General features: G+C 38.2%; 1 protein-coding gene across 3 annotated transcripts in view; it reads left to right on the plus strand.

The window, feature by feature from the left end:
* Positions 1-14,871, plus strand: part of CERKL (CERK like autophagy regulator) — a 129,577-nt gene that overhangs the window by 33,510 nt on the left and 81,196 nt on the right. For all 3 annotated transcript variants that reach the window (XM_072811384.1, XM_072811385.1, XM_072811386.1), the window contains exon 2: positions 6,217-6,459. In XM_072811384.1, the coding sequence (XP_072667485.1) occupies positions 6,217-6,459 (243 nt within the window). The remainder of the gene's footprint in view (positions 1-6,216; positions 6,460-14,871) is intronic.

Genomic DNA, 14,871 nt, shown 5'->3' on the forward strand with positions numbered 1-14,871 from the left:
GGGTGAAGAACACTCGTCTCTTGTTAGGAATCTGTTCAATGTTTTAGTCACAGATCAATGACCCTTATTTTCCTTTCAAATAAAAGGGAAAGGTTTGCTCCGAACCGGCAGGTCTTCCCCTTGGTCTCCTCTGTCACCTCAGCAAGGGGACCCTCACGTCAGCGCCCCACATTGCAATCTGTGGGCCGATGCGGGGAAGACAGGAGGAGCCTGAGGAGGAGAGCAGGGCATGCGGGGCCGAGTTCCGGGGATCCTCAGGATGCTCAGCCTGTGAGCTCCTGTCCCCTCCACCTCACTTCCCATTTTCCTGAAGTCACTTCAGTCCCTGAGGAAGTACCACTGTTAAGGGACACGGTGGTTGTTTTGCTGTGAGAGACCCAACAACGATTTGCCTGGTGGTCTAGGTTTGACTCGATTTAAAAACAGATCCAGGGGGTCAGATGAGAATGTGCTCCCTTGAAGAAGGAGTGTACGTGGGCCCAGTGTCCCTGAGGAGCTGTGGTTGAGACCAGCCACCGGGGGTACGACTGTGGACAAGTCCCCTGAACTCCCCTGCGTTTCCTTTCGTTGAGGAAACCGCATCCTCTTCATAGGGCTGCGGTGGGGGCTCACTGAGCTGATAGCTGTAGGCTTAGGGCCGCGCCTGGCCTGTAGCTCGTGCTCAGGGGTATTCGCTACCCTTTTTAGGGAGTGGAATTTTAACATTACAAGTGACATGATCGGGAACTATTGTAGGATGAGCAAAGGAAACCATCTTTTCCAATTGACCACAGAAATACTCCCATCGTAGAAACGGTAGAAATTCATATACACGACCTAGATCACAATCGATTCCGAGTTTTCATATGCATATTCACATACATGTGCATATGAAAGTGTGTTACACGCGTGGTGAATTCAGTAAATGGAAAAGTGCTATTTTAGACACTTCTGGTCCAATTTCTACATTGTACTTGAATAGCATTATATGAATATATTTTACAGAACCGATGCTGCTCTGTTACACAGTTTGTTTCTAGGTTTCACTCAAAGAATGCTTGGGTAAGCATTCTTTTAGCGAAATTGTGCATATTATTTATTCCCTTAGGGCACATTCCTGAAAGTGAACTGCTGGATCAAACCTATGCGTATTTTAAAGCATTTTTCCTTTCCTGCATTTTTAAAAATTATAAATGTAATGCTGATTAGGGAGAGGGACGTTACAGAGGTTTATAGGAAAAAAATTAATCCCCTACTCCCTCATATTTCTCTTTAGTAGGTAACCAGTACTGAGTTTGTTGTGGGTTCTCTACTTGAGCGTCTTGTTTTTTCTTTTTAATGAAAGTGAGACGAAATCCCTCAGATTACTTCGTACCTTGCCTTTATTCCACTTTTTCATGCCTCTCACCATGAATGTCCCTGGAGTCCTAACTTGCTCATTTAAGAGCTGCAGAAAACGGATTCAACCATTCTCCTCTTGAAGAACATGAACATTGCTTTAAATATTTCTGCTATTATAAATACTGCTGCAGTTAACATTTTGAAGTCTTTTGATGCATATTCCCAACTTGTTCTCCAGCAGTTAGCATTTTTGCATTCCCACCAGCGCTGGGATTGGTTCCTTTCAGCCGCACCATCGTCGAGCATGATTTTTGATCTTGTGCCAATCTAAAAGGCAAAAACTGGTATCTTGTTGTTTTAATTTGCATTTCTTTGATTACTAATTAGGTTGAACTTTCTCATATGTCTATTGGTCAATTTGCATTTCTTCTTTTGTGAAACGCCTGCTTGGGTCTTTTATGTACTTTGCCACTAAAGTGTTTCGTTTCTTGATTAAATAGATTATTTAACTGTCATGTGTTGCAGATAGTTCTGCCTGGTTGGCTTCTGCTTATGCCATCTATTTATGGTTCTTTAGGTCTTTATAGGCGATTGAATAATTTTTTGCCTTTCTTTTTTGAAGTGTAATTAGCATGCCATTTTATAGTAGTTTCAGGTGGGCATTGAATAATTTTTATGTTAAGTATCTCAATCTCTGTATGTCTGCTTTTACTGTCACTCTTAGGCTTTACTAATTTATGAGTATATAAAGTTCTTTCTAATCTAGAAATACTGGTATATATTATGAAATTGGGCTCATTTTTTTTCTTTTTCAAGAGATTAACCCGTTCTGAATTGCCTTTTACTGAATATTTCCTACTGAGCTCAGATGCCACCATTATCACATTAGTGACTTTTTAAACGTATGCAAGTTTCTTTGAACCCTTCTTTTATCTATTCCTAGATGTTTTAATTATTACAGCTTTACAAAATAGTACTATCTGATCAGGCCTATACTCCCCCCTCATTACTGTACTTTTAAAACATTTTCTTCATTAATATAATACACTTATTCCGAGAAGATTTGCAAATCATTTGATTAGTTTCCTTGCCCCTTACATCAAAGAAAATACCATTGAGATTTTGATTGGAATAGCATTTTAAGTAGTCAGTTAATAATGAGAATACTGTCATAGAAAAAAAGTGTAATCTTAAAACTTAATAGGTCTCCATTTATTTAGTTCTTTTGTTTCTCAGTATGTTTGGAATAGTACCCCCACCCCCCCAACCTCCGCTGACCCATACAAGTCCAGGATCATTTTGCTAAATTTATTCTTAGGTGTGATATATTCATTGGCATAAAATCTTCTTATCCCCATTCTGCTTTCTTCCTGGGTATTGATGTATTTGTAACCAGCTTCCTTACTGGGTATTCTTATTAGTTCTAATGATCTTAAATAGATTCTTGTGGATTTTGCAAACATATTGTGATATCTGTAGAAAGTCATGATTCTAGTCCCGCTTCTGCCCTTCCCATGACCAATTGCCTTTTATTTCACTTTTCTTTCATATTGTATTGGCCAGAATGTCCAGAGTAATTGGGAATAGTAAGAGTGATCATAGGTATTCCTGTACTGTTTCCAGAAATTCTTCTGGTTTTTACTACTAAGTTTGATCTTGGATGTTGCTGTATTATCTTTAAATTTTCAATTTACAAGTTTTTTAAAAGACTATTTATTCATGAGAGACACAGACAGAGAGGCAGAGACACAGGCAGAGGGAGAAGCAGGCTCCCTACAGGGAGCCCGATGTGGGACTTGATCCCAGACCCCGAGATCACGCCCTGAGCTGAATTGAAGGCAGACACTCAACCACTGAGCCACTGAGGCGTCCCTACAAGAGGTTTTATTTATTTATTTTTTTCCTACAAGAGGTTTTAAATTAGAAGCCATTGAATTATTGCCAAGGTAAAGCGCACACACAGTATATAATTCAGATTATAATATAGGTCTTCCATGGACTGAAAAGAGGACTTTATTTCAGCACTTCCATTTTTTTCTTTCCCCCAATGGTTCTTGGTTTCCATTCATCCTTCCACGGAACTCTTACTTACAGTATGTTCTACTACATGAAAATATGAAATTTGTGTGAGAGGCAAAGTCATAATCAATATTGTAAGATTGGCCTGGAAGAAGCACCATTGACAAGCCTGCTTCCTTTCATCCTTGAAGGTAGAGGAAGGATGTAACCTCTCCTGTCCCTCCCAAGTGTTCTAGAGACCCTGGCCGGCTTTCAGTGGGGGACAGAAGAAATGTGCTGTACCCAGACTTGAAGCCTGAGCTTTCTGAGGAGGTGACAGGCCCGACAAATCGCCTTCGGGTTCACCTTATCCCACCACCATAACCATTGAGAAAAAGGCTTGTTTTTCCGTGGTATGTGTGCTTTATGAACAATCGGGTGTAGTTTGCAGAATGGTTGGGAGAGGCCCACTCGCTGAGAATGCAGGGAAGCAGCTTCCTAATGCACCTGAGAGCCCTTGCTCGACTGGGGAATGCCACGCCTGTGGAAGGGCCAAGGGAACCGAGAGAGGGCCTGTGCGGCTGCTGTGCGCTGCTGTTATCTCTGCATCTGCTTCTATTGACTTTTATCCTCTTATCATGGGTCGTGTTTTTCCCTGCTTTTTAAATATGCATTGTGATTTTTAAAGAGAGATTTATGTGAGAGAGGGTGTGAGTGCTGTGGGAGGAGGGGCAGAGGGAGAGAGAATGGGCAAGCAGACTCCCTGCTGAGCACAGACCCTGACCCATGAGATCATGACCTGAGCCGAAATAGCTGGATGCTCAACAGACTAAGCCCCCCAGGTGCCCCATGCACCTGGTGCATTCTTTATTTTTAAAGAATTTATTTATTAGAGGCAGTGTGCACGTGCACATATGAGTGGGTGGGGTGGTGGGGGAGGGGAGGCAGGGCCCAAGGCAGAGGGAGAAGCAGGCTCCCCCCTGAGCGGGGAGCCCAATGTGGGGCTGGATCCCAGGACCCCGCGATCATGATCTGAGCCAAAGGTGGAACATAATGGGCTGAGCCACCCAGGAGCCCCACATTGTGATTTCTGATTGAATGAGAGATTGTGAGTTTTGCTGTGTAAGGTTGGTGACTATTTTTGTATCCCTATAGTCTTGAGCTTTATCGTAGGTTGTAGTTGTTACTCGGAAACAGTTTAATCCTTTTGAGGTTTGCTTTTAAGTTTTGTTAGGTGATTCGAATCAGAGCGACCTTTAGTTAGCTCATGAAGGAGACCGTTCTCTTACAAGGACCGTCCTCAGTGTCTCCCAGATTGCACTGTTTTTCCACTTTGGCTGGTGGCAGCGCCTGTGTGATCTCTGAGCTTTGTTTTCTCTAACCCTTTGGGTAGTTCTCTTCCCCTGGTCTCGCACATGTGCCATTTATACTCAGCTGAAGGTTCGCGGGGGCCTCTGCAGAAAGCTCACCCACCTGCAGCTTTCCCCTCCCCAGCCATTTGCCTGGTGAACAGAGTCCTTGGGGCTTCCAGGTGCTCTTCATTCCTGCTTCACCCACGGAGACAGCCGGGCTCCCTGGGGGCTCCCTACTTACACTGTGGCCTGGAAACCCTCTCCAGGCAGTAGCCTGGGGTGCTCCTGTGCTTCCTTTGTTTCCCCTCTTTCAGGACCGCTGTCCTGGGCTACCTGATGGCCCAGTGTCTGAAAACTGATGTTCTTTCTTTCTTTCCTTTCTTTTCTTTCTTTCATTTATTTGAGAGAGAGAGAGAGCACATGAGCAGAGCAGGAGGGGCAGAGGGAGAGGGAGAAGCAGGCTCCCCACTGAGCTGGGAGCCCAACATGGGGCTCGATCCCAGGACCCTGGGATCATGACCTAAGCCGAACGCAGAGCTTAACCCACTGAGCCACCCAGGGCCCCCTGAAAATGGATGTTTCGTGTATCTCACGTACTTTTTTAGTTATTTCAGGCGAAGGCAAACCAGTCCCTGTGATTCTGTGTTGGCCTGGGTGGGAATTTTAGAAGTACTTTTTAAAAGTTTAAACACTGCTACTTTGAGAGTCAGTTGAAATGGTCTTTTACCACAAAACCTATTTTCTGACCTGTGGTTGACATAGCCAGTACACTTTCATGCCACTGTGAAATAAAGTCTGCCTGTGGTAAGAGTCAGGTGGATGGTTCTTTCTAGATGGGCAGGGATTCGCACAGTGATCTCACCCTGCTTCCTTTGTACACATGTTTTGCTTTACCTGGAATGTATGTACTCTTTTTCCGTACACCTCACCTTTAATACTTGTTATAAACTCACTTCTGTTAATGAATTCTACTCTTCCCATTATTTTATTCTGTCCGGATTAGGGCCGAGGAGCCTCTTGCATAATGCTAATTTACTGTTATTGAAATGTTGCTTTAAGTTCTTGAAATTCTCCTATTGAGTATCTTCAGTTTTTGAATGTCCTAGGCCTTGTATGACAGGGACTCAATGCCATTTTTCCTCTCTTTTCTTTTCTTTTCTTCTTTTCTTTTCTTTTCTTTTCTTTTATTTATTTATTTTATTTTATTTTATGAGAGAGAGAGAGAATGGCAGAATGAGAGAGAGAAGAAGACTCCCCATTGAACAGGGAGCCTGACACAGGGCGTGATCCCAGGACCCTGAGATCATGACCTGAGCCAAAGGCAGATGCTTAACCATCTGAGCCACCCAGGCGCCTCTTTCTCTCTTTTCATTCTTGGGAAAATAGACCCAATTTTTCTTCCCTCCCCAACTCACACAGGGAGTGATATAAAGCACAATCAATGAAATGAAACATGATAAAGATTTGTGGGGTTTCACTTTTTGTAATTCATGCATAGAAGATCTGGACACAATGGTTTTGATCAGAAAATTTAATTTTTTTTCAGGTGACTCCAAATGTGATGTTCAATGTAAAGAAGAATTTATTGAAGTCAAGGACATATTCTCTGTCAAACTGAAACGACGTTATTCTGCTAAGCAACAGGGAAATGGTACTTTATTGGGTATCACACTCTTCATTTGTTTGAAGAAGGAACAAAATAAATTAAAAGATTCTACGCTTGATCTTATTAATTTAAGTGAAGACCACTGTGATGTATGGTTTAAGCAGTTCAAGAAAATTTTGGCAGGTAAGTACTTCTCCTCATGGGACTTTTTAATGAGTTTGGTTTACTTGCTGTAGGTTATTAATCTGAACAAGATACTGTATTTATGAGTACAGCAATCCTTGAGTATGTGAAGACTGTTTTTATTCCCAGTTTGGTGAGTGTTTTTATCACGCAAGTTGTTGATTTTTGTTATGTGCTTTTTCCACATCAATTGTGATAATCATATTTTTTTCTTCATTCTGCTGATGTGGTGTAGATTTTGGTATGTTGAGCCATCCTTGCATTCCAGAAATAAATCCCACTTGATCATGATATATAATCTTTTTAATATGTTATTGAACTTGGTTTGCTAGTATTCTGTTGAAAGTTTATATATCAATATTCATAAGAGATATTGGTGTGTAATTTTGTCTCTTTTTTTCCTTGTATCTTTTATCTGGCTTTTGGTGTCAGGGTAATGCTAGTCTCCTAGAATGAATTGGGCACTGACACTTTTGAATGACCACTTCCACAAAGAAGCTTTAATAATTTGAAATAACACAGTTCTTAAGTAATTTAGTTCAGTTGAATTATTTTTTAAAGCATATTTATTTTTCGATTCATGTCTCTTGATTTTATATTAGAATTATTTTTTTTCCATGAATGTACTGACGGCAAGTGTGTATATGTACTGGGTGGCTTGAGGATAACAGTTTATCTCTTTAAGGGTAGATTTTTCTAGAGGTTACTATCCAGAAGGGGGAGAATATACGTACCAAAATATTATCTCTGAATGAATTTAACATATCTGAAATTTCTAAATGGCATTTATATTTTAGATGCTAAATAAAATTCATGAATACAAATATGCAATTTAGATTTCTAGAACATATCTAGTTAAGATATAATCAAACTGAATTTCAGGATTAGTTTTTTTTCCTCATACATTTGTAAGTCTTGTTTCCTTTTTAGCCCATTTCTTTCTGTTTGCCAGATGGATCAGGGCAGAGACAGCTGGTGTAGTTGATGGTGCAGTTTGGTGTAAGATGACACAGGGCAGAGAGGGGTGCCAGACAAAGCACAGGCATGTGATGATGTTAGAAAGTTGCAGGCCAGGTGTCATTGATCAAGACCGAGGACCCAAGTTGGCCAAAGGCAACCACCTGATAACATTAGGCCTATAGACAATGAGCTGAAGTGACGTTAAAACTAGGAGACCCTGTTACTAAGTGGACCCATGCTTCCTTGTTAGCTCCTCTGGCACCTTCCAGGAGAGCTGATTCTTTCAAGAAGGTGGAAAACTATAGAGGCCATAGTATAGTTCACATCTATGGAAACATAGTGAATATATATTTTTAATGAAAAGCATTCACTTCAACGGTGGGTCTTTTACAGTGTTTTATTTTATATTCCTGTAGGAAGAGATTTTCAAAAGCTTAAATAAAATAAATTAGTAAGCGCAATTAAATTTCTTTGGGCAGGTACTCGTGAGACTTTCATGTTCTATAAAATAAGAATGTGATTTGATAAGGAGGGGCAAAACTCTTTCTTTCACTGAAGATCTGAGGAAATCTTCTCCCATGGGGCTTATGAAAGGCTAACAGAGTGACCTAAGGGGCAACTTGCTCTATGTATCTCACCTATAAAACCAATAATAAGTAGAGGACATCACAACAAAGCTCAATTTAGTAAAAGCAATTTTATAGGAGTAGAGGGGCTTATTGAAATAGACCACACATGCTACATACAAAACACAAAAACATTGTCCAAATATTTTTCCAGCTTTATGAATGATTTTTTTTTGGTTTGTTCCAAAACCATTGGTTTTTTTGGTTCCTAGGATTAAAATCTAGGAAAATTATAGAGATGAATACATTTATATATATTTTAGGATATAATCTGCAGGGAATGTTACTTTTTTGTAACTTTGATTTTGATAAGAGTTGGAAAAAAACAAAGTAAAAAAATAGAAAAAACAAAAAAATGATTTGGGTAAGAGTTGGAGATAGTAAAATATATGAGGTCATATACTCTGGCATGGTTCCTACAGGACAATGATTAAAGCAAATACATTGACATTTGAAGTCAACCAATGCAAGCAAACAACAGACGGTTGAAATTCTCTAATAAAATAAAGGAACCTAACCAAGATGGTTGGAATGAATGACTTTGCTCTCAAGTGGACTTACCAGGTCCTGTAGGAGGAACTCCTCTTTATCTCCAAGCCCCATAGTCCTGTGTCAGTTTCATCATATGATTATAGCTCTGAATCTCTCTACCAAACTTCATATAATACCAACATTCCTGTTTAAGGTTACAATTTTAGAACATTTTCCTGAATTTTTTTTTAACTTGCAAATCTGTGTAATGCATGTGTTCACCAAAGTGCCTATCATCTGAGAGACAAGCACAGTTGGCTCAAGTCTCATTCCAGAAGTGTGGCGGGGCGGGGGGTGGGGGGCGGCCTGTGTCTTTCTTGAGAGGCTGAGGGTGATTGCTCTTCCTGGTTCTCTCCTGCTCTCATTTGCAGAGTTGGGTCTATTTCCTTCCATCTCACATTCACTGTCCCTATTCCTTGCTACACTGAACCAGGTTTGGCAGATCACTGATTTCCAATTTTTTAAAAATCCCTTCCCAACAAATTTGTATTTACACCAGACTTGACTTAAGTTTGGGGGGAGGGGGGAGGAGGGAACAATATGTAGAAATGTATATCATAAAAATATAAATAACTTATGTTTGAATCAGATATCACTATTTTAAGTCCCCAAACCTTGCTTTTAACTGGTCCTGTGGCAAAATCAGATTTAAAAAAATATATTTTTGTATGGGTGTATTTTGAATGATGTCTTTAATCAGCAAGTGAAATTTTTTTTCTGCCAATCTTCTACATCCCTTCCCTTTTCTTCTGTTAAGATAAACATGAAGAAAATATCAAAAGCCTCACCTAGTTTCTCCTTTAGTCTAATTCATCTAACAATTATAGCATGTTTGGATATTAAGAATTATTTTTAAATATACATACTTTTCTTTTGAACTGGAGCAATGAATAAGATGTGATAAATTCCTGAGAAAAGAACAAATTGGCAGCACTAGGAGGAAAAAGACAATTCTCAAATATTTGAAGTTTTAAGACCTAGATGAAAAGTAACCAGATTACAGTTTATATATTTATAAAAAGGGAGTCTTAACACTATTTCAATTCTTATTTGAAACTAAATCCTCTTACATTTCAGTTCTTTTTAAACACAGTTGAGCAAGCATCTTTTTTTTATTCTTAATAATAGAAAAGTCACCATGACTTTATTGACTAATAGGCTATATTAGCTTAATTCATGTAACACACATTTTATATCAGGCATTGTTGGGAATACAAAAATGGATACGGTATATGCCTGTATAGGACATTCTTGATCTGGGAGACAGAAAAGAAAATATATATTATAAATGTGTTACGGGCCACAATGAAGATATGACAGAGCATAACCATTGACCATTGATTCAGAAATTAAAATCTTTAAGAAATGCAATTTAGTATATAGTCACTGATAAGCATAATATATAGTTACTGTGGTGAAAGTAATTTAATACAGTTCTTTTCTGCTTTTTTCAATACCTGTAATACAAAGATAAATAAGCACAACCTTTAAATATAGCATTGTGTACACTAGATATGTTAATTTTTTATTCAATTAGGGTGTGATCCAGTCTCTGCATATTTGGGTTTCCTGGAAATGGTGAATTGCAAGCTTCTCTGGACCCAGAGCCAATCTTTTCTTTAGAAACCATAACCTACTTTAAAGCATATTCATAAGCTTTTTTTTTTTTTTTCTTTTTCTGAGAGGGAGAGAGGGAGGGCAGGAGAGGGACAGAGAGAGAGTGAGGGAAAGGGAAAGAGAGGAGGGGCAGAGGGAGAGAATTTTAAGTAGATTCCACACCCAGCACAGAACCCAATGTTGGGCTGAATCCTGTGACTCTTGAGATCATGATCGGAGCTGAAATCAAAAGTCGGCCGCTTAACTGACTGAGCCACCCAGGCGCCCCCATTTTCGTAGGTGTTTTGACAGGTACCCTACAGAGAAGGATAAAACAAAGTACCCCCCGGGTGATGTCCAGGGCCACTTAGAACTGACCGACTTTGCACGAATGAACTGGTTGATCTCTAGTGGAGGCCTAAGAAGGTTGAGGAAGCAAGGAAAAAGATTGAAAAAAAAAATTCTAAAGTCTCATCCCCAAATAACTTAGAGAATGGTAATGTCCTAAACAGACAAAATGAAATCAGAACACTGGTTGATTTGAAGGAAATGTTCAAATGTTTCTAGACACATTTGGGATATATTACAATATCCTGTTGAAGATGTTTAGTAGGCTGGGCATGATGAAAGCTTATAAGGAAGTAGTATGGAGTTATTAAAAAAAAGAAAAGGGCTAAATACAGAATCTTGGGTGATATATATTAAAATAGAGAAAGGGCACCTGGGTGGCTCATTTGGTTCAGCATCTGACTCCTGATGTTGGCTCAGATCATGATCTCAGGGTCTTGAGATTGAGCCCCATTTGGACTCTGAGCTGGAGGTAGAGTCTGATTAAGATTCTCTCTCTCCCTCTACCCCCACCCCATCCCCCTCCATTTCTGCACGCTCTCTCTCTCTCTCTCTCTCTCAAAAAAAAAAAAAGGGTGGGGTGGGGAGGGAAGGTCAGAGAAGACAAAAGCGAGAATAACAACAAAATAGAAGGTGTGCTCTCAAAACAAAAACAAACCTGTTCTAAAATAGGACCATTGAATTTTGTTGTTATATTTAGGTTTTGCTAATTTATTTATAATATTTAATAGTTACCCAGAGATAATTAAAAGAAGCATTTTTAACACATATCTAGTTACTTCTGAAATATTTTTGTTTCATTAAGTGCTAATTTCATGAACTAGGCTAATATAAATAAGCCATATTTGAGTACATTTTGCCCTCGTAATGTAGTCTCTCTTGTTCAACAGCCTCACTCAGTGTTCAGCTATGAAAAATAGAAAAAATGGAAAAATTACTTAAATACTTGTTTTTTTATTCCTAAGAAGAGTAATTTTTCCCCTCATTTCCCCAAATGTCAAAACTTTTTCCATGGGATAATAATGTTGGTCTTTAAATGATGCTTTCTTTGATAGCAAAAGCCTGGGTTTCTTAAAATTTGATTTTTGTATAATATTGTCTTGTGTCAGAGAATTATAGTAAAATATGTTTTGTGTTTTTTTTTTAATCCAGGCTATATCAATTATATTATTGTGAATCCAGCAGAATTTTTCTTAACAGGGGAACAGACTGATAGGAAGTTTAACTTGAATATGTTGCCAAATGATGTACTTATAAGGAAAAATAAACTGAAGATCAACATTATAATGATTAGTTAAAAATAAGCAGTTGTTATATGTCAAATGTATGATAGCTTCAGACATTTCATTGTGTGCTATTTGAAATTGGCAACACTTGTCTCCTCAGGGACAAGTTGTTTTCTGCAAAGACATTATGTATGAAATATGGGTAGTTTCTCTTTTGAAGCACTAAAAAAGTAATTTAGGACCAGTTGAGTAGAACATCAAAATTATGTATATCATTTTTGGATATGTTTTTACCATCAATATATATTAAAATTATGTAGACACTGATTAAATATATATCTATTTATGTGTAAATATCAAAGTCCAGTCCCACAGGAAATACTCTGTCCAACAAAAGTCCTGTGATATCTGCTGCCTTTATGGTTTCAAACTGAGCTCTGGAGTGTCACCACCCCATTCCCTACGATGAGCCTCCTGGGTGGGGAGTCCACCTGTACCTGTCACTCACCCTTGGGCAAGTGTAGCTCCTAATTTATATGTTTTATATTTAGTAGGACTGAGTAGGCTTTGTTTGAAGGAAGCTTCCCAAACTAAAGCATTGATTGGGAAAACTCTGATCTAGTCATCCCTGGGGATGATAACCTTGTTGCATTTTTAACCTGTCATCCATGTCTTTTGGCTGATGGCTGGGCACACAGAGACTTGATGTCTTTGAGCTACCAAAATATACACTTACTATGGCAACTATAGATTTGGAGCCAGCAGAGACTCTCCATGAAATTTTATTCTTTCCAATAAAAGTTACTTATTAAATATATACTTAAATGTATTTTTCTTATCCATAGCCTATATAATATTGCTTACAAATTAATTTGCACATACAGGAAATATATTTTATCAAATTAAAGACTGAAATTGAGTTTAAAAAGGTTACTTCAAAGGTTTGGATTCTTTTTTCTTTCTTGAACTTTTTATTGCTTTCTAGCTGGACCTTCATGGAAAAGCAGTGAAATTAACCTAGTCTCTATTGAATTCTTAATGATTAGTACACTACTTAGCTCCTCAAAGAATATTAACGTATTAAAACCAAAATCTTTTTGAACCAAGCATTGCATCAGATTTCTAACTGAAAATATAAATTGTGCTCATGGAAATCGTGCTTAATAATGTACAGGAAAAAATACTTCTTATGTTGAACCAGTTTGACATGTTGAGCCATTGTTTCATTTCCAGCAATTAGTAGTGTAAAAAAATCACTGTGAACACAAGTCCCGAGACATAACAAACTTGAGCAGTAGAGCCCCCACCAAGAACTTCACATGCTAGAACAAGCAGAGAATATGAAATAAGTATATTAAAAATGATTTTAAAATATTAAGGGCATCTGGGTGGCTGCGTCAGTTAAGCAGCTGACTCTTGATTTTGGCTCAGGTTGTGTTCTCAGGGTTGTAAGATTGGACACCCAGTGCAGAGCCTCCCTGATTCTCTCTCATTCCCCTCTCCCTTTGTCCCTCCTCCCTCTAAAAAAAATTAAAAACATAAAAGAATAGGATACAATTGAAAAAAGGATCACATTTTTGCTACGGCATATATGTGTGAATTTCATCTTTTTAAAGATTCATTCTCCTTAGGACTTTGCTATTCCTGATTCTGAGAATTCATAGGTCCTGATTAAATGCAGTGGATCAAGCATCAGTGGCCTTATGGTCCTTGAGGTTCTCATGTGTTGTCAGGGCCAAAAACCACAGATGTCAAAGATTTGAACAGAAGTTTGGTTTAGTGAACATATATAAAACTCCGTACTCCACAGTTAAAAAGGTATCTTTGCAGGGATTTATCACAGTTAAATATTCTTAAAGGTTAGCCAATACCTATTCCTGAGTCCTGAAAGGTTATCACTGATTTTCCAAGGCTATTACCTTGGGACTGGTTCCCAGGAGCCTGGTGAAGGGTGTCAGAAGCATGCCAAGGGTTTCTCTTCTTGACATTTCTTTCTTACTAGCATCTGCACTAAATCATAGCCATTACTCCCTCAGCTGAAAGGCAAGTTAAAATTAGTTCTAAAGAAATGCAAAATGTTGTTTGTACTTGGGATGAGTGACACAGGGCCATCTTCCCAAGAGCTTCTTATTGCCCTCTGTAGCACCTTCATCCTAAGGGAGGACTATGTTTTTGCATGTAATTGACTATAATTATATTTTAAAACAACTAATTGGTACCTTATAGAAGAAAATTATGTCCCTGCTTCAGTCATTGATGGAGTATCTTGAGAATAGGAGTTAAGAGGTATAGTCTCAAGTCATTTCTGAGATATTTCAAATTCTCATGCTCAATGAAAGTCCTTTGGACTCTGCCTTCCGTATAACTAAATTCCCTCTCTGGGGAAGATATTTAGATATGCTTTGTCACATTTTACCATGTGATTATATTCAAAGGCTAAATAAGAATTTCTTTAAATATTTCCAGCAATACGTTACATTAAGTTTTCATGCTGTTAAATAAATTAGTTAACGTTTCTTCCTTTATTCAATTATAGAGAGGTCATTATTGTAAAATTTTAAATCTTAATGATAATAGCTGACATTTATTAAGCATTTACTATGTGCCACTTTTATAAGTAATTTTTATTAATTATCTCATTAAATCCTCATAGTATCAAAAACTACAAATGTGTTCTCATGTAGAAAGGGGAATATTACTTAGGAATTTTGTTTTGAGGTTCGAGGAATTAAAATAATGCATGACAGCAAATAGGATAATTAAATTTTTATTATACTCATTATCTCTTAGTTTATACATGAGAACACTAAGGCTTAAAATAGTCTAAAATTTTGCTAATCTGAGGTTAAAGAGCTGATAAGTGGCGGAGGAGCTGGGAACAAATCCAGATCCATCTGAATCTGTAGCATGAACCCTCAGCTAATGTACTGTCACCTACCAGGTCAGTGGTATATTCTATAATTCCTAAATATATTTTATTTACTGTACAACTTACACTGTCTCCTGAAGAAGAAAGACTTTAAACCCCATTCTTATAAGGAAACAGCTGTATTGTCTTGTTTGAAGATTATCACTTTCTAGTTTTTTTTTCCCCCTCCAGATTATGATTCAGAACTCTAGCTTCT

Source organism: Canis lupus, chromosome 34, assembly GCF_048164855.1.
Source record: "Canis lupus baileyi chromosome 34, mCanLup2.hap1, whole genome shotgun sequence".
Classification (NCBI taxonomy): Eukaryota; Metazoa; Chordata; class Mammalia; order Carnivora; family Canidae; genus Canis; species Canis lupus.